This window comes from Anopheles marshallii, chromosome 2 (genome assembly GCF_943734725.1).
Source record: "Anopheles marshallii chromosome 2, idAnoMarsDA_429_01, whole genome shotgun sequence".
Taxonomy (NCBI): Eukaryota; Metazoa; Arthropoda; class Insecta; order Diptera; family Culicidae; genus Anopheles; species Anopheles marshallii.
Genome location: NC_071326.1, coordinates 1,027,255 through 1,050,592, shown reverse-complemented (window position 1 = coordinate 1,050,592; position 23,338 = coordinate 1,027,255). Strand labels below are relative to the sequence as shown.

The 23,338-nt window shown below is 47.8% G+C and overlaps 3 protein-coding genes across 4 annotated transcripts; 2 read left to right on the top strand and 1 right to left on the bottom strand.

Annotated features, from left to right (window-relative positions):
- The first annotated feature begins 642 nt into the window (after window positions 1-642).
- Window positions 643-11,919, top strand: LOC128719211 (A disintegrin and metalloproteinase with thrombospondin motifs 7). The gene is made up of 12 exons (XM_053812833.1): window positions 643-718; window positions 819-1,047; window positions 1,482-1,644; window positions 3,189-3,317; window positions 3,385-3,510; window positions 3,666-4,060; window positions 4,159-4,260; window positions 4,399-4,512; window positions 8,224-8,933; window positions 9,003-9,384; window positions 9,459-9,576; window positions 11,335-11,919. Exons 1-12 carry the CDS (start codon window positions 646-648, stop codon window positions 11,917-11,919), a joined length of 3,126 nt encoding a protein of 1,041 aa, XP_053668808.1. The 5' UTR covers window positions 643-645.
- Window positions 11,920-12,309: 390 nt separating this feature from the next.
- Window positions 12,310-22,216, bottom strand: LOC128710452 (myogenesis-regulating glycosidase). Of its 2 annotated transcripts, none has more exons than XM_053805505.1 (7): window positions 21,894-22,216; window positions 21,664-21,826; window positions 20,681-20,820; window positions 18,454-18,622; window positions 14,472-14,567; window positions 12,520-14,386; window positions 12,310-12,446 (listed from the first exon to the last, which is right to left on the bottom strand). In XM_053805505.1, the coding sequence occupies exons 1-7, from the start codon at window positions 22,214-22,216 to the stop codon at window positions 12,310-12,312; spliced, it is 2,895 nt and encodes a 964-aa protein (XP_053661480.1). The 2 variants fall into 2 exon arrangements, with proteins under 2 accessions (XP_053661480.1, XP_053661481.1); XM_053805506.1 differs by having other exon boundaries at window positions 18,454-18,626; window positions 20,688-20,801; window positions 21,648-21,851; window positions 21,904-22,045.
- Window positions 15,794-17,552, top strand: LOC128710453 (cilia- and flagella-associated protein 45-like). Its single transcript, XM_053805507.1, has 3 exons — window positions 15,794-17,068; window positions 17,134-17,375; window positions 17,447-17,552. The coding sequence occupies exons 1-3, from the start codon at window positions 15,794-15,796 to the stop codon at window positions 17,550-17,552; spliced, it is 1,623 nt and encodes a 540-aa protein (XP_053661482.1).
- Window positions 22,217-23,338: the final 1,122 nt, after the last annotated feature.

Genomic DNA, 23,338 nt, shown 5'->3' with positions numbered 1-23,338 from the left:
CCCGTCAACAGCTCGGTTGGCGCAATTCTGAGAGCAAACGTCCCACCGCTTGCAGCCAGGAATCACCAATCCATCTCCACCATCTCGGCTCCAATAACAGCGGAGACCTCACAATGAGCAGATTGATCGATAATGGCTAAGTACGCTGAGGTCTTATGCCAGCTCTTGTGCCCGCAAACACACGCCCGGTGGAGTTGCGTTGCGTGCGCGAAATGTAATAGTTAATCACGGGCTGTTATTCCGCGAATGGACGCATCTACTTCTGCCGCTTGCGTACGCGGTGCGTGAGGTGTTGTGAAAAGGAAAAGCATGTCATTGATATGTTTGATTGATCAAAACTTCCTCGGAAAGCAGTGCCGCTAGTGAGTTGGACGAGTGAAGTGAATTGTTACAGCTTGAAGTATTGACTGCCGGTGGCATTTGTGAGCGTAACTGAATTCCTCCAAAGTGTGAATGGTCGGCGTGGAATTATCTTAATCTTAAGCAGCATTCTAAACGGTGACAAGTGACAGTGAATTACGCAAAAAATTTACCCACAGAAAACTCAAGTTCAAGTGATATTGAAGAAAAAGGAGCAGCGAAAGGGAAAATATTGGGCTGATGATCGTAAAGTGTCTATAAAATTTCCACAACGAGTGTGAGAAAATGAGTTCATCTATAGCTTTGTACATTTTGCCACTGATCTTATTTATTGCTCCTTCTGCCTCTAAATATCAAGGTAAGTTCATCGGAACATCAACACCAACTGATGCTCTTTTCCCGTTCTTATCCACAAAATAATAACACACAAATATTCTAAATTTGTGTTACTCTGACAGGACTCTACACACACCATCTAGATGATGGTGTGAGTTTGATCGTTCCAAGAAAAGTCACTCCTCACGGCAAAGTTCTTTCACATCAGCTAACCCATCACCACGATGAGTCCATCCATTCGGACGCAATTGGTCGATGGCGAAGTCGCCGTAGTACGGTGGACGTAAATCCTTCCCAGGAACTTCACTACCATGTCGAGATCGATGGTGAAACGCATCATCTAGAACTTCAGTAAGTACGCTGCACGGTAACTCATTGCCTTTTTTTTATCTCACAACGGAGTGTGGGGCACGTAAAACAAAGGTTGACATTTTCACCTTTCCATTTCATCAATAATGCTGATCGTGCATCGTGGCATCGTATCCGTCCCGTAAGGATAACGATCATCTAGGCGCCACTGTCAACACGCACTACCCATTAATAATTGACGAAACGAGTTTTTTTCCCAATCGATTTATTGCCTTGCGGCATCGGGCCCACATTTGCACGCTGTAGGTTTCAGGCATAAGTTCCTCTCCGCTCCGTCCAAGTCATCTCGCATCAACTCGCAGCATACTGTGGTTGTGATTGATGTGGCAAACACACCGAAGAGTGCGCAAAAATCATTTACAACTAAACTGTCGTTCTCTCTTTCCGCGGTTTGTGCCGCAATTTCCCGAATGCAGACCATCGACGGCAACGTTTGTTGCGCCTTTAATGGTGATCGAGCGACATCGACGCGACGTCCGCACGCGAGTCCGACCGACGGGGCACATCAACTGTCACTACCAAGGCCAGATCCGAGGTCACGACCAATCGCGAGTGGCGCTATCCGCCTGCAATGGACTGGTAAGTGGTATTTGCCGTGGGCGCCATCATCCAACAATGCCGCTTTTCCGACTTTCCGCCCATTCGACGGGGCGGCTTCGAAGGGATTTGTCAAGCCGCACTTTTCAACAAACTTCTTCGCAACTCGATCGCCGTGCTGTGGACCGGGTCGCGCATCGCGTTCTTGCCAGACGGAATACTCACGACGCGGCTTAGTGGCGACTTCCTTCCTGGCGCCAGCCTTACTGCATCGATCATTATCGATTCAGTCGTGCTCGCAAAGGCTCTCGCTCGTTCCCGTCCCCGGTTGGTGCCCATGCAGTATCGGACGAAATAATTAATTTTCAGAATCATATGGCGCTGTTTGTGCGCCAACTGGGCACGGAGGAAAATAACCCCAAGCCATATTTAAGCATCCACAATCGCCGGGTCCGATGGCAATTGTGCCCATTTGAAGGATTGATTCCAACCTTACCTAATACCGGCTCGTGGACAAGAAAAGTTGCAGCGGAAATTAACCAACCGTGCCCAAGATACGTACGTGTTGGTAAAGATACTTTCCGTTCGTTGGTAGGCCTGTCCGGTAATTAACGATTCAACTTCACGCCCGGTCTGGGTTCACAGCTTTAGTGAAACGACTCACCTATACTCAGAATGGACTCAATCGCAAGACTTCGACAGACATAGCATGAAACTAATTGTGTATTTCGCACTTTCAAGACACACTGGTCAACGCATGAGTCAGTTGGTGTGAGCAATTCTTTCAACCACAAACTCACGTGAAATTCAATTCTTTGATCAGAACTCTCCACTAGCCCTCAATTCAACACTTCAATCGGTAAGGAGCACTGCAATGCCATTATTCTCCGACAGCAATTGAATGATCGCATTTCCTTACCACCCATACGCATTCAAGATGGGACATTGAGATGGCTCACCCAGTGCGATAATCTTACAACACTCTAGGTTTTCTCTTCACACATAAATTGTGACAAATTTATGAAAATGACTCTATTACTTATGGTGCAGCTTAGTTCAGGTGAGCTTTCATCTGAACGCAACTCGCGCTTTTGCCTTACCGCACGCAGCGGCCATATTTTAATAGCATAGGAAAATGATATTTATGGATATGACTCGTGATTTCCGGCACTAATTGGCTGTAATCACTTGGTGCATAATATTTTAATTAACCTAATGTTATGCCGAACGCAAACATCCTTTTCGCTCGAGCTCGACGGTGCTCTTGGGCTTGGGTTCGAAATGGGACGTGCTGGAAACCGGTCACCAACGAACACACATAAGCATTATGTTGTGTGGAAATCGAATCTACCCTCCATTACGGCACATGGCCTGACGCCACCACAGTTCGATCTACTATAAGCGATGCGCAAAACTGGACCCTACGCTCATCATCGATCGCGTGTTGATGATCAAGAACACACAATGAGCGCATAATTTGTTCTCACGTGGTAACAGTGACGGTGGTCTAAATCGGTTGTAAAAGAAAAGAACTCCCTAATTTTAAACGAATTTCTTCCTTCTTTCGGCTATTTGACCTGGTACAGGTCGGTGTGTTGAGAACCAATCGAACGGAATACTGGATAGAGCCGGCGAAAAATACCACCCTCGGTCCGAATGGAGAGCATCCGCATGTAGTCTTCAAACGATCCAACGTTAAAGAGACACCATCCAAGGTACTATCGATTGGGGAATCGGAAACATTTCTTCATCTAACAACACTCTCCCTTCCATCGCTATTAGAAAAACACACGTTCTGCAAACAAAAAGAAGAAAAGAAAGCGTAAGAAGCGTCATTTAAGCAACTGCGGAACCCGGGAGCCTCGTCGACTGACGGAAACACGGCTAGAATGGCAGCATCAGGGCAAGGTAATATCCGCAGTCTACTGCACCCTCCATCCAACCAACCAATCCATCCAAGTTCCCCGACGGTGGTTGAGCTATTCTTACTCACTGCGCAGAAGAATTGCATTTGTTCGTTTGTTTGCGAATGTGTAAGAAATTTCCAAAGGCCTCCATTACAGGTCCTCGTGCAAGGCGGTCGCAAAACGCGCATTCCCCACCCGGAACCGTCCACGTCCTTGTACGGCTCGGCCACGGGAACGCGTGAAGAAAGTGAGAGAAATATGCTGAAAGTCGTGGGCAAAAAGCATCGAACTCGGCGAAGTATCAGCAAGCCACGCCATGTCGAGGCGCTCATTGTGGCCGACCATTCAATGGTGCAATTTCACCAGGACGTCGATCTGCAGCAATATCTGCTGATGATCATGAACATGGTTTCGTCGCTTTACAAAGATCCAACGATCGGGAACTCGATCCAGGTGGCGGTGGTGAAAATCATCATTCTGGAGGAGGAAGACTCGCATGCCGATTTCAACGTAACGCACATGGCCAGCAATACCTTGGAGAACTTTTGTCGGTAATGCCCCCGGCACACCCAACGAGATGAGCGGCACACGTTCATCGCCGGCGTTGAAGTCTTTCGTTTAATAAACGCATTTGGTTCCTTCTTGACAGCTGGCAGAGAAGCCTTAATCCCAAGCCGGACGAGGATCCCCACCATCACGATGTGGCCATTCTGGTGACCAGAAAGAACATCTGCTCCAACTACGGATGCGCGTAAGCACTATCACACACTAACCGTCCTTGATCTTCCCTGCCACACTGTTGTGCCCCATTCGTGAACGGAACTCTCTCATTGCTGATTTACTAATCTCGTCCCGCCTGTTCTGCTCGACCCCTCCCCCCTCCCAACAGTACCCTCGGTGTGGCCAACGTGGGCGGCATGTGTCGGCCGGACAAATCGTGCAGTGTCAACGAGGACAACGGCATCACCCTGGCGCATACGATATCCCACGAGCTGGGTCACAAGTAAGTGTCGCCCCATTTCGACACCGAGTGTTGTTGGCGCGCTCGGATTCGCAATCCAACTGCCCATTTCCTGTCCCACCAAATAGCGACTGTCGGGCCCGTGATGGTCGAACGCCGATGGTGGTCCACTTCGCCCACCCGTCACACGGCAACGTTTGCACGTTTCACACGGCCGTTGCGCTAATCTGCCCTGACAGTAGCTCTCGGCAGGCCATCTCAAAGCGATGCATTCCCTGTGCAGTGCGGGCCAGCCGGTTGTGCCTTAGCCGGGGTTGGCTTTAATTGTTGTTCAATATTTGCATATGTTATTATAATCCACATCTACAAGTCACTTTCTTGAAGGAGTATCGCAACGACAGGGGAGGAGGGGGGAAACCCCAGCGAACACCACAGCCTGGTGGGCTGGCTGGATGACAGACTGGATGATTGATGACTTCCTCAGCTCCGTCGTCATGAACCGACAAAGGTGGGAAATTACGAGCGTGGTTCAGATGTCACCGAAAAGATGATTATCGTGTGGTCGAATTGTGCTGAAACGTGCGCCCATCGCCCATCGCTCTCTTGCTCGAAAGGGGCCCTCTTGCCCTTAGCAACACAAAACTTTCCAATCAATTCGCAAAAGTCGCATGAGCTGGCGAAACCTCGTCGTCAAGATTTATCGCCCCTAATTGTATCGACACGTTGAATAATTTATTGTTTGGCTATCGACTCGATGCGGGGGGAGAGAATCGGTTTAATTGAACCGAAAGTGCCCCGGGGTATTGGCAGGGCATTAAGTCCCTCCCTCGATCCGTTCCCGGGCACTTGGAACGGCTTTGATTGGCCAACCCTTCGCCAGTGGTGGGGTTGCTTTACCGTGCGCAACGCAAAAGGCTCGGAGGATTAATTTGTAACATTCATCGATAGACTTCGGCAAAGTGTGGACGGTCGCACCGAGCGGCACTGCGAGCTTGCACGAATGGTTATTAATGCACGTGTACGACTCTCAATTAGGAGTTATTAAATCAACCTAATGATCCACTCGTCGTCGGATCCTTCTCCGAAACATCCTAACCATATCGGTCCGTCGATCGTTTCACTCGATGAAAAGTCAGCTTTTTCCGCCATCTCATGACTCACTTTATCGCACGGCAGAGGTGCTGTACAAGCGCAACATGGAACCTCCGAATTCCTGCATGTCTTGGACAAAGAAAGGCAACTTTAATTGAGATGTCCGGGGAAGCAAAAATCTCACCAACGATAATTTATGTATCTCCTACGTTGCCTTTTCTTGATTGCATTTGCTTTATTGCCTGCCGCTACATCTCAATTCCTCTTTCGCTCATTTGCATGCTTTTGTTGCCATGGTGATCTTGAATGTTCCGAATTCTGATGCAATTCATAAGGGGGGTAAATGAGAAATCAATCCACTAAAATTGATTCCAAAAGTAACACAATTTTGTTTTTAATATACTTAACAGATCACTAACTTTGTGTAAGAAATGTAGAGTGTTCATGTCGTTTGCTAGTAATTTCCACTGGCAGAATCAATGAGGCTGCTACAGGGACATGCAGGTATCACTTGTTCGACGCTGCGCGACAAGTGAATAGATAAAGATAATAATTAGCATAATATGCTAACCAGATGCAAAGTGCGGGAACAAGCGTGACAAAAGCAATTCGAACGCATTCACGCTAATGCCACTAAATGCAACCTCAACCGCCCGTCCCTTCGTACGGAATGCTTCCGAATACGTTGCCAACCCGTGGCCGGCGTACAGGCGAACGCTAGGGCGAGAGGATTAATTATTCTGCAATTATTCAGATTAGAGCTAATTTTTCATTTAGAGCAGTATAGCCAACCCGTGCCTGCCGACCATATCTTCGCAGCGCGATCGAGATCAAACGAGCACAACAGCACCAACGGACGATCATACGGTCGATACTGCTTGTTTTTCCTGGTCGGGGCAATAGGACAACAGCAAAAACAACGATCCAGCAGACCCGGCATTACCGAGACACATAACCGAGTCGCTGTCGCCTGAAAGTCTCTCCCTTAACGGCATTCGTTCTGTGAGCGAATTGACATCCATCACAAATGTGTTCACCCGGGTGATCAATCGGGACTTCATCAACCGGTATCGGTTCGTGGGGGGTGGGGGGGAGTGGAGGGGGTTTATTGAAATTTATGTCAACAGCGACAGGTTGGCTGCATCTAATAGCGCAAGCACGGCAGCCGTTTTCGTAATAAATTTAACTGCAAACAAACAGTTTGTTCTAGCGCGGACGGTTCCTGCCACATCACGCATTGACGCTAATGCGTTACCATCCCTTCCCCCATCCTTCCACCCCCCCCCTCCCCCCTCCCTTCCTCCCGCACAGTCACGTATGTTAAAGGTGCAGCTGAACCGATCGAGAATAATTAGAACAACTTTATTAAGCTGATAGCTGCGGCCCAAGTGACGATCATAACAGTCATATACGCACTTTAGAGCGATCTATCACGCGATACGCTCCACTCCACTGCCGCCTATCGATTTGACCATTCCCGGGGAGCGGATGAGGTAAGGGGGGAGAACCTTTGGTCAACCGACTCCAAATGGTGTCTCCGCGTCCGATATGCTTGCATATCCCCCCCGTGGTTAGATTGTCGCGACATGGATAAGTGATAAGATGATGTCATGCGCTATCGAAAGTAGTCCCATAAATCTGTATTATCATGACGCTGCATCTAACGCGCGGCGGCCAGATCAACACGCGGACCGACTACTGGTACGCAAATTCTGAGCCACGTTCTGCTCAACACACACAGAGCGAGCGAGAAGGAGGGGGACGTTACGACGCAATATGATCGGTGGACACGGTGGAAACCGCAGAAATAAAATTCAACAAAAATGGCAAATGGTGTTGATCGGTTGCAAAGCCATCTTCGCAACGGCGGCAGCTTGCGCCCTCATATTGCTCGATTTATTAGATAAAGGAATGGCTAATCCTGAGCAGTGCCGCTGCTAGTGGTCCCAGCTGCATCACAGTCGTCGGGGGTAATTCGCTCGGGTGCAATTCATTAACTTCACTTAACTGCCTTCGCTTAATTCAATCACGGAACATTAGGCACATGAAGATGGAAGAGAGAGGAGTCCGAAAGGCCGAAAGACGCTGATGCGAATGAAGCACATGCTGGCAGTGCTGTAGCCTTCCAGAAGACGTTCGTTGTGTTATAACACACCACCGAAAATTCCCGCCGATATCCGATCGAAGCGAAACAAGTCAATTCTCGGACTGCCAAGCCTCGCCACCATGTCGAACATGTCCTGCGAGCTTGCCTCGGTCCCGCACCGTTGTGCGTTCAATGCTTACACATTTGCCTTGTTGAATCGATCCCTTTTTGCCACGGCCGTTGATTTATCGTCGCTCGGTGCCATAAATCTTGCCTTCGGCTTCCATTCACACTCACCGCGAGTCGCTGTTTATTTACGCGCCAGTGCGAGTTTCTTAGTATAATGTCGTGGGGTGTACTATTTCATTAGCTTATCGGACATAACTATCCGCCCGTCCGTGCTGCTGCTGGGGACAGGTTGCTGGTAGTTGATAGTGTAGCGACCAGATAATGCCAGAAAAATTGAGTACATTTAGATCTACGACATTTACTCGTCGTGCTACATGAGGCCGAATTGGAATTAATGTTAGAATTGTAATTGAGAATCGGAATTGTGATTGAAATTGTCTTTACAGCTTCGGCATGTACCACGATACGGCGAAAACCGGTTGCGACCATCGCATCGGACCCATTCTGCACATCATGACACCGAGCTTCGAGGCCGACACCATGCAGGTGTCGTGGTCCAACTGTAGCCGGCGCGACATTACGCACTTTCTCGATCAAGGTCTCGGCAAGTGTCTGGAGGATGCGCCCAGCCAGGAGGAGTACGAATACCCGGAACTTCCGCCCGGCGCCATGTACAACGCGGATCTCCAATGCAGGCTGCAGTTTAACTCGACCGACGAGGACATGACCGTGTGCTCCAAGCTGGACGAAATCTGCACCCAGCTCTGGTGTTTGGTGGGCGAGGTTTGCACCACCATGCTACGGCCGGCCGCCCCGGGCACCAACTGCGGACGGCGCATGTGGTGCCAGAACCAGAGGTGCGTCGAGGTTGAGGAACTGCCGGCGCCGGTCGATGGCGGCTGGGGCGACTGGAGCGCTTGGAGCGAATGTTCCCGCACGTGTGGCGTTGGAATCGCTAAGCAGACGCGCGAATGTGACCATCCGTCCCCGGCGCACGGTGGCATGTTCTGCATCGGGGAGCGGGCACGGTACAAAACGTGCCACGTGCAGGCCTGCCCGCTGGGGACGCCCAGCTTCAGAGCAGAGCAATGCTCTTCGCACGATAACGACACGATCAAGGGCGAAAAGTACAGCTGGTTGCCTTATTTCGATAAAAGTAAGTTCTCTGAGCGATGCACTTCCGGCGCCATCTTGTTAACACTCGTTCTTCCCGAATGTCCCGCAGACGAACCGTGCGAACTGTACTGCAGCAACACGGAAGACACGATGATAGTGCCGTTCGGCGATACGGCCGCGGATGGCACCTTCTGCAACCTGGGCACGAACGATATGTGCATTGGAGGTATCTGCCGCAAGGTGGGTTGTGATTGGGTGGTCGACTCCAACACCGCCGAGGACCGGTGCGGTGTTTGCGGCGGCGTCGGGGACACTTGCTTCGTGAAGCAGGGCGAAATCGTCAAGAAAATCAACACCACCGACAGCATGCACACCGTGCTGATGATCCCTGCCGGAGCGCGGAACGTGCTTATAGAGGAGATATCTCCGTCCAAGAACTTTATCAGCGTCGGTCGATCGGCAGGCAATGACTGCTATCTCAACTGCAATCAGTGAGCAAATGGAGTTAATTTCCGCTTCCGACTAGTTTCGTTTAATCGGCATCGCTTTTTCGGTATTGTTGCAGCTTCATTCAACTCCCGGGCGAGTACGAGGTGGCCAGCAGTTTGGGTCTGTATGAGAGGGAAAATGACCAGGAAAGACTCAAAATTCCCGGACCCATCATGGAAGATGTGCATGTTTTTGTAAGTATTACAATTGTCGGCAAAAGATTTTTGTCGCTCTCCACCCCCTCCCATAGGGTTTAAAGGGGGTTCCTTGACAGAATTTTGACTTGGCACCATGGGGGTAAGCGTGGTCATGGAAGGTTACAAATTTAAAAAAACAAAGTTTTTGTTTCGAGTATTCATTTAAATATATATAGGAATGTGGTGAAAGTTCGTTGCTCAAATTTAAATATTTTTAATATTTATGTACTTAATTTATTATAAATTCCTTTAAAATCGCTGTTTTTAGCAATTAGAGCAACGGAAACATAAATTTAGAAAACCACTTTAAATTTTAATTATTCACCTACCATGACCAATACGAGCCCATAGTGCAACAAATCCAGGGTAGCTTCAAACCCTATGGGGGGGGGACCACAAAAATCATTTTCCCAATTGTCAGTTACTGATGTGTCCAGAGATACTTAATTGCGTTACGTTCCTCACTTCCCCGTTCGTTGAAGTCCCCGGAAGCTGGGACAAAATTCCCCACAATCGACCAGATTTGTTACACTTGATACCAAGCGAGCATCCGCAAAAGGAGGTAACGCTTCTCCCCATACACTGAGTATAGCTATTTCTTTTTCGCATATTGTCATCAATCACGCGTGACTGTCGTTATCGCATTCCTATCAAACGCGTCACAGCGATCGATAGTGTTAGTGCGTGGGAGTAGGAAAAAAGGATCCTGCATCTCTTTCGAGTTGCGCGCCGTTTGCCGAAAAACGTTCAGAAATGGTCGGATTTGTGATTTCCGATACCAAGAGAGCATGCAAAAGGAGAGGTATTACTAACTCCCGTACCAAGTGTTAGTATTTCGTATAGTTGTACTCTTTTCTCTTGCGATCGTTAAGTATGATCCTGCAACTGATCTTTCATCTCTTTCCGTTCGCCCAAACAGGACAGTGTGTACCATAACTATACGCATGTTTGTTGGTTTTAAAAATGTTTATGGAATGTTTACGAAACCCAAAACAATCCATGGCTACAATAAATAGAAATATTGTAATATAACCCACCAAAAATAAGTGTCTTGTGGTTCGGAAACAGCGCCACTGCACGTTTACTACTGGTAATATTAAAAATAAACGAAGTAGTATACAGTTATGTTACGCACTGTACTAACTGGATGGTTAAAAAGAGACGAAGATCACTCACTACACTAGCTGACCTACTTACTCTATCGATCACTCTCCTGTGTTTGATAGTATGTGATACTAATTAGCCAATAGTAGAAGATCTTTTATTCTGAGCATTGATTACAAGCGGAAAAGGAACAGCTATATGAACCACTATCATGGCGCACGGTATCCTGGCATTAGGGTTACCTTCTTCCTAAGCTGCTCTCCTGGTGTCGGAAATCAGAAAACGACCTGTTTCTATACGATTTTCTCCACCGAAAGGGGCAATTTGTCCAATGAAAAGAGACGAAAGATATCGTTTTTCTCTCCATGCTACTAACCAACACTACACGTGAGGGTAAGCGAGATCACTATATTACATACTAGCATGGCGGATCCTTGTCCACAGAAGAATGTTACCTCCTTTCGTGGATGCTCTCTTGGTATCAGCAATTGCAAAACTGGTCGTTTCTGGTGCGCCTGGCGCGGTGGGACGCGGAGACTTCAACGAAAGGAAAAGCGAGTAAAAAAATGCAATGATGACAGGGATCACCATGTTCCCGCTAGCACGTGTGAGTTGGACACCAAACATTAATTCTTTCCATTTCTTTCGCAGATTGTCATCAAGAAGAAAAACAACCATGTGGGAATTCGCTACGAGTACACACTCCCTTCACAAAACAGCAAAAATCAATCCACCTACTACTGGAAGCTAACGGACTGGTCCGTGTGCTCCGCCACGTGTGGCGGAGGCAAGCAGTACCGCGAGTCAATCTGCTACCATCTTGGCAAGGGCGTCATCAAGGAGGAACTGTGCCTCCGGCATGCGTTTGGCAAACGGCACGAACCGATCGTGCGCGACTGCAATGACGATCCGTGTCCCTTCAACTGGTGGGTCGGCCCGTGGCAGCTGTGTCCAATAACGTGCCGCAAACCACTGCAGCGGGTCCCGACACGAAACCGGTCGATTTACTGCGTGGATTCCAACTCGAACGCCAGATCGGACGCAGACTGCAACAACAAACCCCGTCCGCACGACAGTGAACCGTGCGGCGAAGAGTTACCGCTCTGCCAGGACGTTCAACGAACCGGCGGGGAAACGGAGCGTCCCGACACGGTAACGCCAATGGAGGAGCCCACGCTGCCCGACCTGCCATCGCCCTCGACCCCGGCAGACTACGAGGTGAACAACAGCATCTGAAACTACGGTTCGAACGATTCGCGAGTAGCGCCAGGACAGCGATACTTAATGGACCCATTTGTTCATGAGCTAGTAGAGAGAAGATATGTTATATTAACATCTATTGTACTGCTCTTTATCCGTATGTTCGTGTGCTGAGACCGCCCAGCTCGTCGGTATATTTCAAGCGAACTACATACTCAGTACAAAACCGCATGCAATTATGAGGCGCGATCAGCATTCTGCCGGTTGCGACGCTTTCTTCCGAACGCTTTTACGTACATACCGTGTTGATACGAAGTGCATATTTTGTGGACAGTGTTTTTGTGTATTTAATAAAAGTTTATTTAATAGAATAAATAGTTTGATCTTGGCAATTCGCGGGTGAGTTGAGAAACAGCGCGACAGCACCTAAAAGCGCGTATTGTCGGGCATCTTGATGAAGTAGGCCACCTTATTCTGCGGCACGTGGTAGTTGTGGATCCAGCGGCTTCCCTTCCGCAACGACTCGTCGATACCGTCCTTCCACACGCCCTGCGGTAGATAAACTGCAACGAACAACAGAAGACATATGAACATAAGCTTACTTCCCTCGGTTACTTCCTCCCCCTTCGTACGCACCTTCCCGAACTGTCTCACCACGGTCCAGCACGGGTGCCACTATCATCCGATCGCCGATCGAGAATTCATCGTTGATCGAAAAACAGTTCACATCGGTCGAATCCAGCATCCAGAGCGGGCGTATTATCGGCAAACCTTCGTCCATGGCAATGCTCGAAAAGTCTTCGAGCAGCGGCAGGACGCGCTGCGTTCGTATGTGTGCCAATTCCTTCGCTATGGCCGTCACCGACTCGTCCCGATACTCGGAGGGTAGATGGGTGAAGCGCAGCACCGGCAAAAATGCGGCCAGCTGAAGCCATCGCACGTACAGCTCCTTGTCGGGCAGCGGCGGCAGATCGAACGAATAGTAGGAGTACATCTTTTTCAGCTGCTGCGTCGGCAGCACAAAGTCCCCACCAACGGGGCCGGGCATTAGAAACGGGAAGCCGATTATACCGTAAGAAAGCATCGTCGGGATGATGCTTTGCAGACCGCTCCACGAGCTGTTCACCGGCGGTAAGCTCAGGAATGCCGGTGGCCGCGGCACGGATATGGCGCTCGATACACCGAAAATGTTCAGCGTCCCTTCGAACTGCTCCATGAAGTAGTTCTTGTACTCGTCCGGATTGACCAGCGTTTGCGAGCACTGGTAGTAGCGGGGAATGTTGAACGCAGTGCCAAAATCTACGAAATACGAATCGATCTCCACCGTCTCGGAGATCTTCTTCAGCTGCTCCGCCAGCCACGGTATCGACGCATTGTTCGTCACGTCCAGCACACCGGCACTGGTCGTGCTTTTGTAGCGCGTCAGCGCCGGGATGCTTCGCTCCGATTCACGCTCGTATATGAGCAACTTTTTCGCGACCGCCTCCCGGAAGTTGCTGCTCTCCGTGCTGATGAACGGTTGAATCATGAACGACACGCGGAACCCGCGCCGGTGCAGTATGTTCACCGTCTCGTCCAGCGTCGGGAACCGGTCCGCATCCAGCCGGAAATCGCCGATCGTGCGCTGCCAAAACTCGTTCACAAGCACATGGCCCAGCCGAAGGTAGTCGAGCGCTATGATGCTTTCCGTGTAGTTGTAGATGGCTATCTCGGTGAGATCCGCCTGCTTGGAGGCCGGAATCTGCCAGACGGGTTCGCGCAGCAACGACTTAATCACCACATTGTCCCGCTCGGTCAACCCGTCCCAAAGGCTTTTCTGCATCAGCCCGTTGTGGAGCGTTTTCATGTCCGGCCCGGTGCAGACAGTGTACTTCAGCTCCGAGAACGGTGTCTGGCGGTTCACAAAGGCAAACTTATCATTTCTGCCCTGCAAGCACAACCGCCGCCCAGCGTCGGTGTTTACGCTCACGTATAGCGGCGTCTTTTCGTCCACCTGAATGGCCACTCCGCGGGAGTTTAGAAAGTAGCGCTTCAGCGCATTACCCCACTGGTGCATGTTGATGTCGCCGGTTACAAACGGTCCGGCAGGGATCGTTGCCTTGCCGAGAATGTACTCAATGCCCTTGGTCAGTCCGCCGCCGTACCAAAAGCCACGCTCCTCGGCGACGTCGAAGCAATCGGTCGGGTGCAGATCGGCCAGCAGAGATTCCCATTGAAACGAGTAGCATTTAATGTCCGGCGGTCCCGGAGATTTGGCCAGGTTCATGTACAGCCGTGCCTTGGAGTTCCACTCGTAGCACACGCTGCCATCATCCTTCAGATCCTTCGGCAAACAGTTGTACGGTTGCTCGATGCTCAGCGATGTCCCGAGCACGCCGGTCAGCAGTTCCGCCCCCTTGCCGTCGAGCAGCCGAAAGTTGCGAGTTTTCTTGTGGAACTTGATGCTCTCGAAGTACGATTTGGCCAGCAGCTTCTGGTTGTACATGACGTACGCGTAGCCAACCTACAAGTTTTGCAAACTAATTAGCACTCCACAAACAAAACGTGGCACCGCCCCGCGGGTTCTGTTGTTTACCGAAAATACTCACCAAAAATACGATGATAAGAAACAGCATGCCGACAAATACGCGGAGTTTGTAGTCTTTAGTTTCACGCTTTTTCTTCCGAATGATGGCGGGCACATTCTGTGAACGAGACAAGCAAACATTAGCCGGCACGAACAGTGCACGCTGGAACCGCGAGTGGCTTTATCATTTCGCCAACCAAATTAACTCAGATAGGTGGCCGCGGTTGCCCGCGTAGATAATTAGCATATCGAGGTATCTGGTCATCCGTTTGCACACTAGTGCACATTCAATATTGGTAGACGGTGATTGCAATGTTAAATATTGAATTCCTCCGCAATTCCACGACGACACGTGTTATCATACGTGTTTGTTTAGCTAACTTCAGTTATGGCACGCAGGTGAAACATCGGGAGCACTTTCATTACCTTTCGCAACATTTGCCATCCCATGAGGGACTGAATGCTGGATCGCTTTCCACGATCGACGTAGCAGACTGAAACCTTTCGGGATCGGCATGACACAGTGCGGTCTGACTTACAAGAATCGTGCACATCTACCAACGAAACGTTCGAACTAGCATCGTTATCAAAAGATGGAACCGCTTTATCGGGCTCTTCAGCTTCAGCTTTCCCTTTTAGCCCAATAATTGCACTTTTTCCTCCAAGATCGGATTCTTCGATAGACGCTTCCGCTTTTCCTTTCAGTCCAAACATTGCTATTTTCCCCAGGAACGAACGGGCGTCTGCTGCACCGCTCACAAACCACTACTGCCCAGTGTGGTCGATCATGCCTAGTCCGGAGGCTAGACTATTATCTATCAGCGTACCGACTGGTGGTTGTTTTCCATATTGATTTACATTATTATCTTCTGTTTATCATCTCAATTCTACGGTGACACCTTCGGCAACACGTTTTCGCACATTTTTGGGGACTCCAGCACCTCCTACACAGGTTCAAACGAACTGAACGAAGCAGGCGGTTACCACGTGTTACCGACAGTTCGATCGCAGTAAACAATCGCAGGGTTCAACATTCGTTTCTGGTAGTTGGCGCATGTGAAACGTTTCCCCCTAGGATACGGTGGATACGTGCTGTTGTTAGTGTCTCTCCCTAGGAGACGGAACTTTGGGACGCCTAGAAACCGGAGTAAACACGACAAACATTTGTTTTCGCTTCGAGCTATCGGTCTCAGCACATCAACCGGTTTGCGAAAGTTGTACAAAAACTGTCCAAAGTTGGTCCAGTTGTGGGGAAAAAGTTACACTGCCTTCGGTTCAACATGCCAATCCAATCGAAACCATCGAAAAACTTCGTTAAAACTCAAGCTCGTACGAACTACATCAATGATTTGCCCACGAAACAGCATCGTCCGGGAGTTTACAATCGCCATCAGTAAGTTCTCTATCTTAGAAACTCACCTACTGCCCAAGTGTGCTGATTACATATCTCCAATGTGTAGCCCTCAGGAGTGCGACCTTATGCTGCGATGGAGACCCATCCATCTTCAACGGGAAGACCCATACGAAGGCAAAAACGTGGTGCGAATCATGAACAAGGATAATGTTCGCAATTTGCTCATTCCCAGCAAGGATTCCTCCGTGTATCCTGCCTTCTGGTCAAAGGAAGACTACGAGAAGATGCAGGACAAGGCTAAGCTGAAGACGCTAGAGGATCGTTTGGCGCAGTTTAAAGCCAACGAGGTGGAGAAGAAGAACATGCTCGAGGAGTCGGAAAGGCGCAAGAAACGCCTGCAGGAAATTGATCGCGAACGGCAGCAGAAAGGGGGCAAAGTGAGCAATATTCTTGAGGACGGGGGCGGTGACCGCGACTCCGACACCAGCCCGAGAAAAATCATCGATCGCGCATTCCTTGCTAAACAGGAGCAGGAGGAAGAGGTCAAACGAGCTAATCGCATCATTCTCGCTGCCAAATGTCACATCATACGGGATGCACAGATTGCCGAAAAGCAGGAGATCGAGCGTGAACTGCGCACGGAAGAGCTGCGGCTCGAGAAAATGATGTTGCAGGAAAACGAAAAGGCTCTCAAGGAGGAGGAAAAGAAAAGGGAAGTCAACAAAGTGCTCACCACCCAGCATTCGGAGGAGATACGGAATCAGTTGCTGGAAAGGGAAAAAATGCGTCTCAAGGAGGCGGAACGCATCGAGGAGGAGGCGCGTGTTTTGAAGCAAGCCCAAATGGCCATAGTCGAGGAGGAAAAACGGAAGGAACAGGAGCGCCATGACCGCGTCAACCAGGTGCGTGCCGGATTGAAGAAAGCGTACGAGCTGTCCGCACACTACAAGCAGGTGGAGTTCGAAGAGCAACGCATTGCGGAGCTTAAAATTCAGGAGTACATGCGCCAGCGGATGGAGCGCCAGAAGAAGGTAGAGTTTGAACGCAAAATTGCGGCCGAGGTACGAGAGAAGGAGCACGATCGAATGCTGAAGATTCAGCAAAAGCTTCTCGATACCAAGTCGGAGAAAAACGATATGGACCTGCGCCGGGGCCAGGAACATATAGAACGGGAATTCCGCCGTCGCGAGAAGGAAGCCGCCATTAAGAAGAAAGAGCTCGAGCAACAGTTAGCTGTGGCACGGGCAGCCCAACTAGAAGCCGTGGTAAGTTTCTACCCCGTTGAAGTTCTCTACATTCCTGCCATTGCTAAGTTCGATTCTTGTTCTAGAAAACGGAACGAGCTATGCAACTCGCACGGGATGAGCTCGAGCACAAAAAGGCAATTGAAAAGCTGAAAGTCGAGGAAGCTAAAGAGATGGAACAGAAGCGAAAGCAGCTGAAACTTCGCGAAAGGTATCGTGAGGAGATCATCCAACAAATGAACCTTAAAGAGCAGGAACGGCGGGAAAAGGAACGCATTGCTAGAAATGAACAGCAAGCTCTACTGCAGGCGGAGAAGAAACGTGATAAGTATGTGCAAGAGACAATAATTTGCTGCATTTTCATAGAGCAATTGATTTATTTTACCTTCTCTCTTTTAGAAACATCAAATCCATCATTTCCAACAAGATCAAAATGATGAAAGAAAGTCAGGTCCCAGAACGATTCATCAAAGACGTAGAACGTCAACTGAACCTTGGCAAATGAACCTAACTAACTACCAAAACGCAGATGACTAATTGTGACTACATTGTGTGGAATTCGTTATAGACTTTATATTACTCAAATAAATTCCTGTGTGACTCTTGCAATTCCAGTAGATCAACGAATGCACCTTGATCTATCGATTTCTAACTACTGTTTCGAGTCAGACTTCGCTACTACTACTCCGATAACATGCAAGAGTTCTCCAATTTACATAAAACCACTTTCATGTTCTAGATGCTTGTGATTATATAAAACAAACCCCGATATCTCACTCCATAATAGCAAATCAATCAGAATGGTGAACAATTCGCATGGATCTCACTTCCGTGTATGGCATCGTTATGCTATCAGATGCAGCTACATTTGAGTAACAAACGTTTTAATTATTACTACAATCGTCTCGACTCCAAGTGCGTCTACCGTTGGCCATTAGCGTGCCCAATCATTGGCACTCATATTCTTATCTCTTCATAGCAATATGCTCTGTGGTAAACTTCCCCTACACTTGACAAACCAACCGGAGTCCCATGGCCGTACGTCCGGACATGGCCGTAGTGGTACAGACTCTAGTCACACCGCTCGCACAGTGCCAACTACCAGCAATCGCGGTAATTTTCTAATTTGGTTCACTTAACCTCATTCTCTCCAGACGATCGATGTCTTGCATCGAAGCATATTTGTGTCTGAAGTTTAAAAGCCTTCGTTTTTATAAGCGGTGGATCACCGCAACCAATTGTACAAGGTACAACAAAAACCGGTTAATAAGATAAAACAACTCACACGGCTGAAAAATTTTGCCACCATCGTGACGCACTTTAATTCTGGGATTTCCTAAACTGCAGAAAGATGGCGATTCCCGAACACACAGACCCTATTTACGACCGGAATCTGGCTAACTTACCTGCATTTTTTCCTTCAACAGACTGGCCAAAGAATTGACACTGGTGATCGATGCCTGATTGCTCAGCACGCTGTGCGAATCGAAGTCGTTCGACATCATTTCCTTGTCGTTCAGCCGCAAGGCTGGTAGCGGTGCAATCGAGGAACGTCGCTTGGTACGAAAAAGGTTTCTGGCCAGCATGAAACGATGGATAAAGATGAAACAAACATGTTATTTAAACTAACTCTATTCACCATAACGCACACACAGACGCGTAGTACTCAAACTGCTGAATTACTTTTTGGATGCGAATGAAACAACACTCAGTAGAATACGCTGAAGCGAAGTGACGCGTAGCGTAATAGCCCTAAACTGACCGGCAATGCGGACCTTATCGCGTTGAATGCCGCGATTGTGGTTCCGACAAGCGTACTCCCGCACTGTTCGGCACACAACAGCTGTTTATTCGTCCGCGTGTAAGCGTTGTATCGTAGGCCCCGTCGTCATCGTCGTGTCGGAAACGGCGACAACAAACACACCTTGGAACACGATTGCCTTCGCGGGTGGAAGCAGTTTACAAAGGTGTAATTTAATTTATTATTTTAATTTTTGCTTTCAATAAATTGTACAAGTCGACCTGATCTCAAAACGGCCAAAATGATAGATACAAAAGGAACGAAAAAAAAAATACATGAAATATAAAAATATTTCAAATACAATAACAATAAAAATCGTTCAAATATGTTTGTCTCTTCATTCAAATTTGTTTGTCAAAGTCTTACAACGGTATTATTCAATACAATTCCTCATCATCGTGTGTTGCTAAAAATATTTCAACCACTGTAGTGTCATTAAACGTTCGGAAGGCTATCTTCTTACTGGTTCTTGTTTGCGTTGATAATGTTCTTTATAACCGCGAGAGAAATCTGAAACGGTAACCGCGATATGCAGATTAAGCGGAGAAGCTTGGCCTGGTACGGAGAGAAGATGATACGCATCATTTCTTAGCCGAGAACTGAGAGTCCACGGGGGAACCGTTGTAAACATCTCGACGTCTGAGTGCGGTTGACAAAAAGGCTGACACTGCAGCAGCGGGCAGGCATTGTGTTTCGTGCTTGTATGCGATTCACGCACACCCGATCGTTGAACGACCATCGAACCAAGGATAGCCGTCAGTGTGACTTCAGCGGCGGAATTGATCGCGAAGCGTGAGTAACGCGTGTTGAATGTTGCTACGCAACGAATGAATGTTGCTTTACAAGGTGAGAGTGGCATGATAAGGAATAACAAGTACGGTGGTAGCTGCAAGCAATTAATGCACTTCAATTTCACGACTTTATACTCAATCTATTGGAGACCGATGTCTGCCTCTCCAAAGCTGCCTCTTTTTAAAAAGATTTTACATTGTTAGAACACAATACAAGAGCACGGTTTAATGTCTAACACTGAACACTTCTTACCCGCCTTGACCAAAGTGGCTGAAGGTGGCATACTTCGGCTCAACCACTGGTACAAGCTCATCCATCCCACAATTGCACTGCGCCGAACACTGATCGAGCATCTTGAGCAAATATTGCGCTAATATTGGCTAGTCCCAAAACTACTGCCATACGATGGCACAAAAATCAAACTACCAATCCCAAGCAAAAAACCCACACTAAACGCATCTAATCATTTGATCGCTCGATTACAACTGGCCCCTGTAATGTTTACCTTATATGCCCACCCAGCAGAAAGATGAGATGTGCGAAAAGGAAGGAAATGGTTGATCGATTCCTGTGCGCTAGGCTAGTCCACTACCAAATGCACAACCGGGCAAGTTGCTAGATAGATGCTGACATATTGAAAATTCCATTACAAACACACGATCGTCGTGTGTGCATGGTCAGGGCCTAGGTGGGCTGAAGATACTTAGTACGTTGAGCGTCAACCGTACGTCGCTAGTCTCGTGTTATTTATTACTACATACAATTGTTCTACCGTATAGCCTACAGCCTTGTCACACTGAGTGAGATACTGGTTGCTTTGTGGTCATGATACTTTTAACAAACCAAGCGTCAGCTTGAAAAGAATTTCTTCATTTGTTTTTTTTAACCATTTGGACCATTGATTCGACGCGACATATATCGAGTATCTGGCAAGATAAGCGTTTTGCCCGTGATTTATGGGTAATTGGTAGAAATGTTTACACTTTGGACAACGTCAAATCTTATCTAACGTGAGAGATCCAGTTTACAACGCTACTTACTTGCCACGCGGTTTATCATCCTCGTCGCTGCTGCTATCATCATGAAATTGTAACATAGGTTTAAAGTTCGCAGGTGTCGTTGGAGTTTCCGGCGTAGCGACAGTCTCTCCCGACGGTGAGTCTGATCCGGATTCGGACCCCTGAAAAAAGGGACAGTACATAAGAGAAATGCAAAAGGGAATTTAATTTAATTCTGTAAACTTCCGACCAGAGATGTATGTTAAGCGTGCTATGTTTATATGCGATGTATCTATGTTTTATGCTTCCGAGAGTTAAAAAGCCTTGAATTTACTAAAAATAGGCCAAACTATGTTTATGTTTCACTATGTTTACTATGTTTCATGCTTCCGAGAGTTAGAAAGCCTTGAATTTACTAAAAAAAAGGCCAAATAAATTAAAAACTTCAACGGTTATTCGACGATTTGTGCGCTATTACCAACGGTAACATCCAATGTACACGGTAATTAGTAACGAAAACATGTTGCCACCGTACCCCGGCCATCGTATCATCCAGACGAGTGACCCATTGTTGTTCGATTAGCGTCTCCAAGCTAAGAAGTAATGGCGCAATTTGTTGAATAACTGCCAGTTATTCAAATTTCGATGTTGGTCTATAATTTGAAACCCTTTTCAAATGGTCGTCCGTATCACGAAAATAGGATAAACTGAGGCAATTACCCCCATTACTGGGCAAACGTACCGTCAAATGCTTTATGGAAGTAATGTAGATCATTATGTAACAATTACGAATCGAATACGAATAAATATGTAGAAACTTCCAACAACATGTTGCGTATCAAAAGCATCTGCAATACTCAGTATTGGCATGATCATACGGATACATATTTGAATTCACATCACTCAACGACAGGTGCTCTTCAGCTTTTTTTATCACTCAATGTCGTCTTGTGGAATCGATTACGCCATTGTTTGATTTTGACGGTTTCAATCCACTTTATGTGATAACCATTGGATTGTAGCACAATACTCACCGAACCATCCTGGGCTTGTTGTGCCAGTCGCAACGTTTCCAGCTCATTAACGTTGAGGCTTGGGAGGGAAATAGAATTTCGGCGCAATCCTCGTGCCCGTTCGTCGACCAGCTTCAGCTCCATCGCTTTGTCCTTCGCCTCTTCGATCAGATCACTACACCGACAGGGTGTTTGGTTAGCTATTTTCGTAACTTTAAAGGCAACATTTTCACGCAACTCACCCTTCATCGCTGATATTGTCGATGGACACGGTTAACTTTCCCTGCATTCTACGTTCGGCAAGACTGGGCTGGTGGCGCGTGACGTACGCTCGAGCTAGATTTTCTTGGCTTTCCGTCATAGTGTCGTTCTCTTGGTCAACTGTCGATATACTACTACCGATCGCTGCCGTTGCTGGACTGCTGCTGCCGAAGCAATCGTCTTCGTGATCCGAATCGACAAAGGGGATGTTCTCTTTCTCGATTGGACCGCCGGCCCTGTGCGGCTTGCCATACCCTTCACGGACCGTTCCATGCTGTCCGTTCGCCCCAGCACCTTTGTGCATGGTTGCGATTTGTTAACACTATCTGTTCGATCCTTAGTTGATACAATATGTCGAGTGTTTGCCTTCGCTGTGGAGAGGGAGGATCCACTCTTTCGCTCATGGGGAGAAATGGCAATAAACGAATTAAAATCAAATCGTCCAACACTGGGCACTCGAATGGATTATCAAGGGTTAAAAATCAATCACAACACAGGTAATAGGACAGGCACGTTCACGCTGTTTTCGTTCGCGTCACTTATAATTGGGACACTTGCGCTCCAAGCCAAAGTAGCGATCATTTACAATGCCATTCGCATAACTACCGCTAGTAGTGTGAAACAAACTCAATACACAAAAGAGGGAATCAAACGGTTGCAACACGATCGATTTAGTGCGCCCAATCGCACAACCGGTGAGGCGGTGTTATTCCATACGCGACACGACGTTAATCCAATTGTTCTGCAAATTAGTTCCCGAAAGATAAGATAATCTCCAGATATCACCGTCCGTGCTTAATGCTTTAAGTGGGGGTTTGCTAATCTAGTTTCAATGCAATGATGCGAATATCTTCTAATCTCTTAATACACTAATCCATCATTCACAAGCTCATCTAGCAAGAAAAACTAAAGCTGTAAAGCTTGGAACTTTGGATTGCATCTATAAAATGGTATAACTTCGAACAAACGGACTCTTCTGATGAAATTCATTTGCTGGTAAGTAAGTTATCTCACAAATCACTAGTGTAACTGCCCAGGTTTTAAAGTAGAATTCGATGCACCAAATCACCACTCTTCACAGCACGATTGTTTCTACAAAACTGTATCTGGGTTTGAGTCAAGTCAAGTCTCGGTCAAGTGCTAATTCTATTTTGCACGTTTCCGTGAATCTTTCTGCACAAATCTAACCGGAAAGTGACAATATTAACAGTGCCACTGGAGTCGAAAGATCGTCGCTACACTCTCGCGCTATAACCGCAATGTGCGATCGTCTCTTTCCAGCGAACAGATTCCATAAAACACCCCAAAGGGCACTAACCACAATTCACGTAACTGTAGCAATACTTGAACTACAGGCGCCAGTCAAGCAAAACGGCTGCTTGCAGGGATGGCATACGACACTCTGCCCATTGGTAAAGGTTCAATT

Excerpts from the sequence above, each read along its gene's own strand:
- LOC128719211 (XM_053812833.1), top strand. The coding sequence starts at position 646 with ATGAGTTCATCTATAGCTTTGTACATTTTGCCACTGATCTTATTTATT. Across the intron at positions 9,385-9,458 it reads TGCTATCTCAACTGCAATCA|CTTCATTCAACTCCCGGGCG; the intron begins GTGAGCAAATGG and ends GTATTGTTGCAG. Across the intron at positions 9,577-11,334 it reads TGGAAGATGTGCATGTTTTT|ATTGTCATCAAGAAGAAAAA; the intron begins GTAAGTATTACA and ends TTTCTTTCGCAG.
- LOC128710453 (XM_053805507.1), top strand. The coding sequence starts at position 15,794 with ATGATTTGCCCACGAAACAGCATCGTCCGGGAGTTTACAATCGCCATC. Across the intron at positions 17,069-17,133 it reads CAGCCCAACTAGAAGCCGTG|AAAACGGAACGAGCTATGCA; the intron begins GTAAGTTTCTAC and ends TTCTTGTTCTAG. Across the intron at positions 17,376-17,446 it reads GCGGAGAAGAAACGTGATAA|AAACATCAAATCCATCATTT; the intron begins GTATGTGCAAGA and ends TCTCTCTTTTAG.
- LOC128710452 (XM_053805505.1), bottom strand. The coding sequence starts at position 22,216 with ATGCACAAAGGTGCTGGGGCGAACGGACAGCATGGAACGGTCCGTGAA. Across the intron at positions 21,827-21,893 it reads GACAATATCAGCGATGAAGG|TGATCTGATCGAAGAGGCGA; the intron begins GTGAGTTGCGTG and ends CTGTCGGTGTAG. Across the intron at positions 14,387-14,471 it reads TTCTTATCATCGTATTTTTG|GTTGGCTACGCGTACGTCAT; the intron begins GTGAGTATTTTC and ends CAAAACTTGTAG.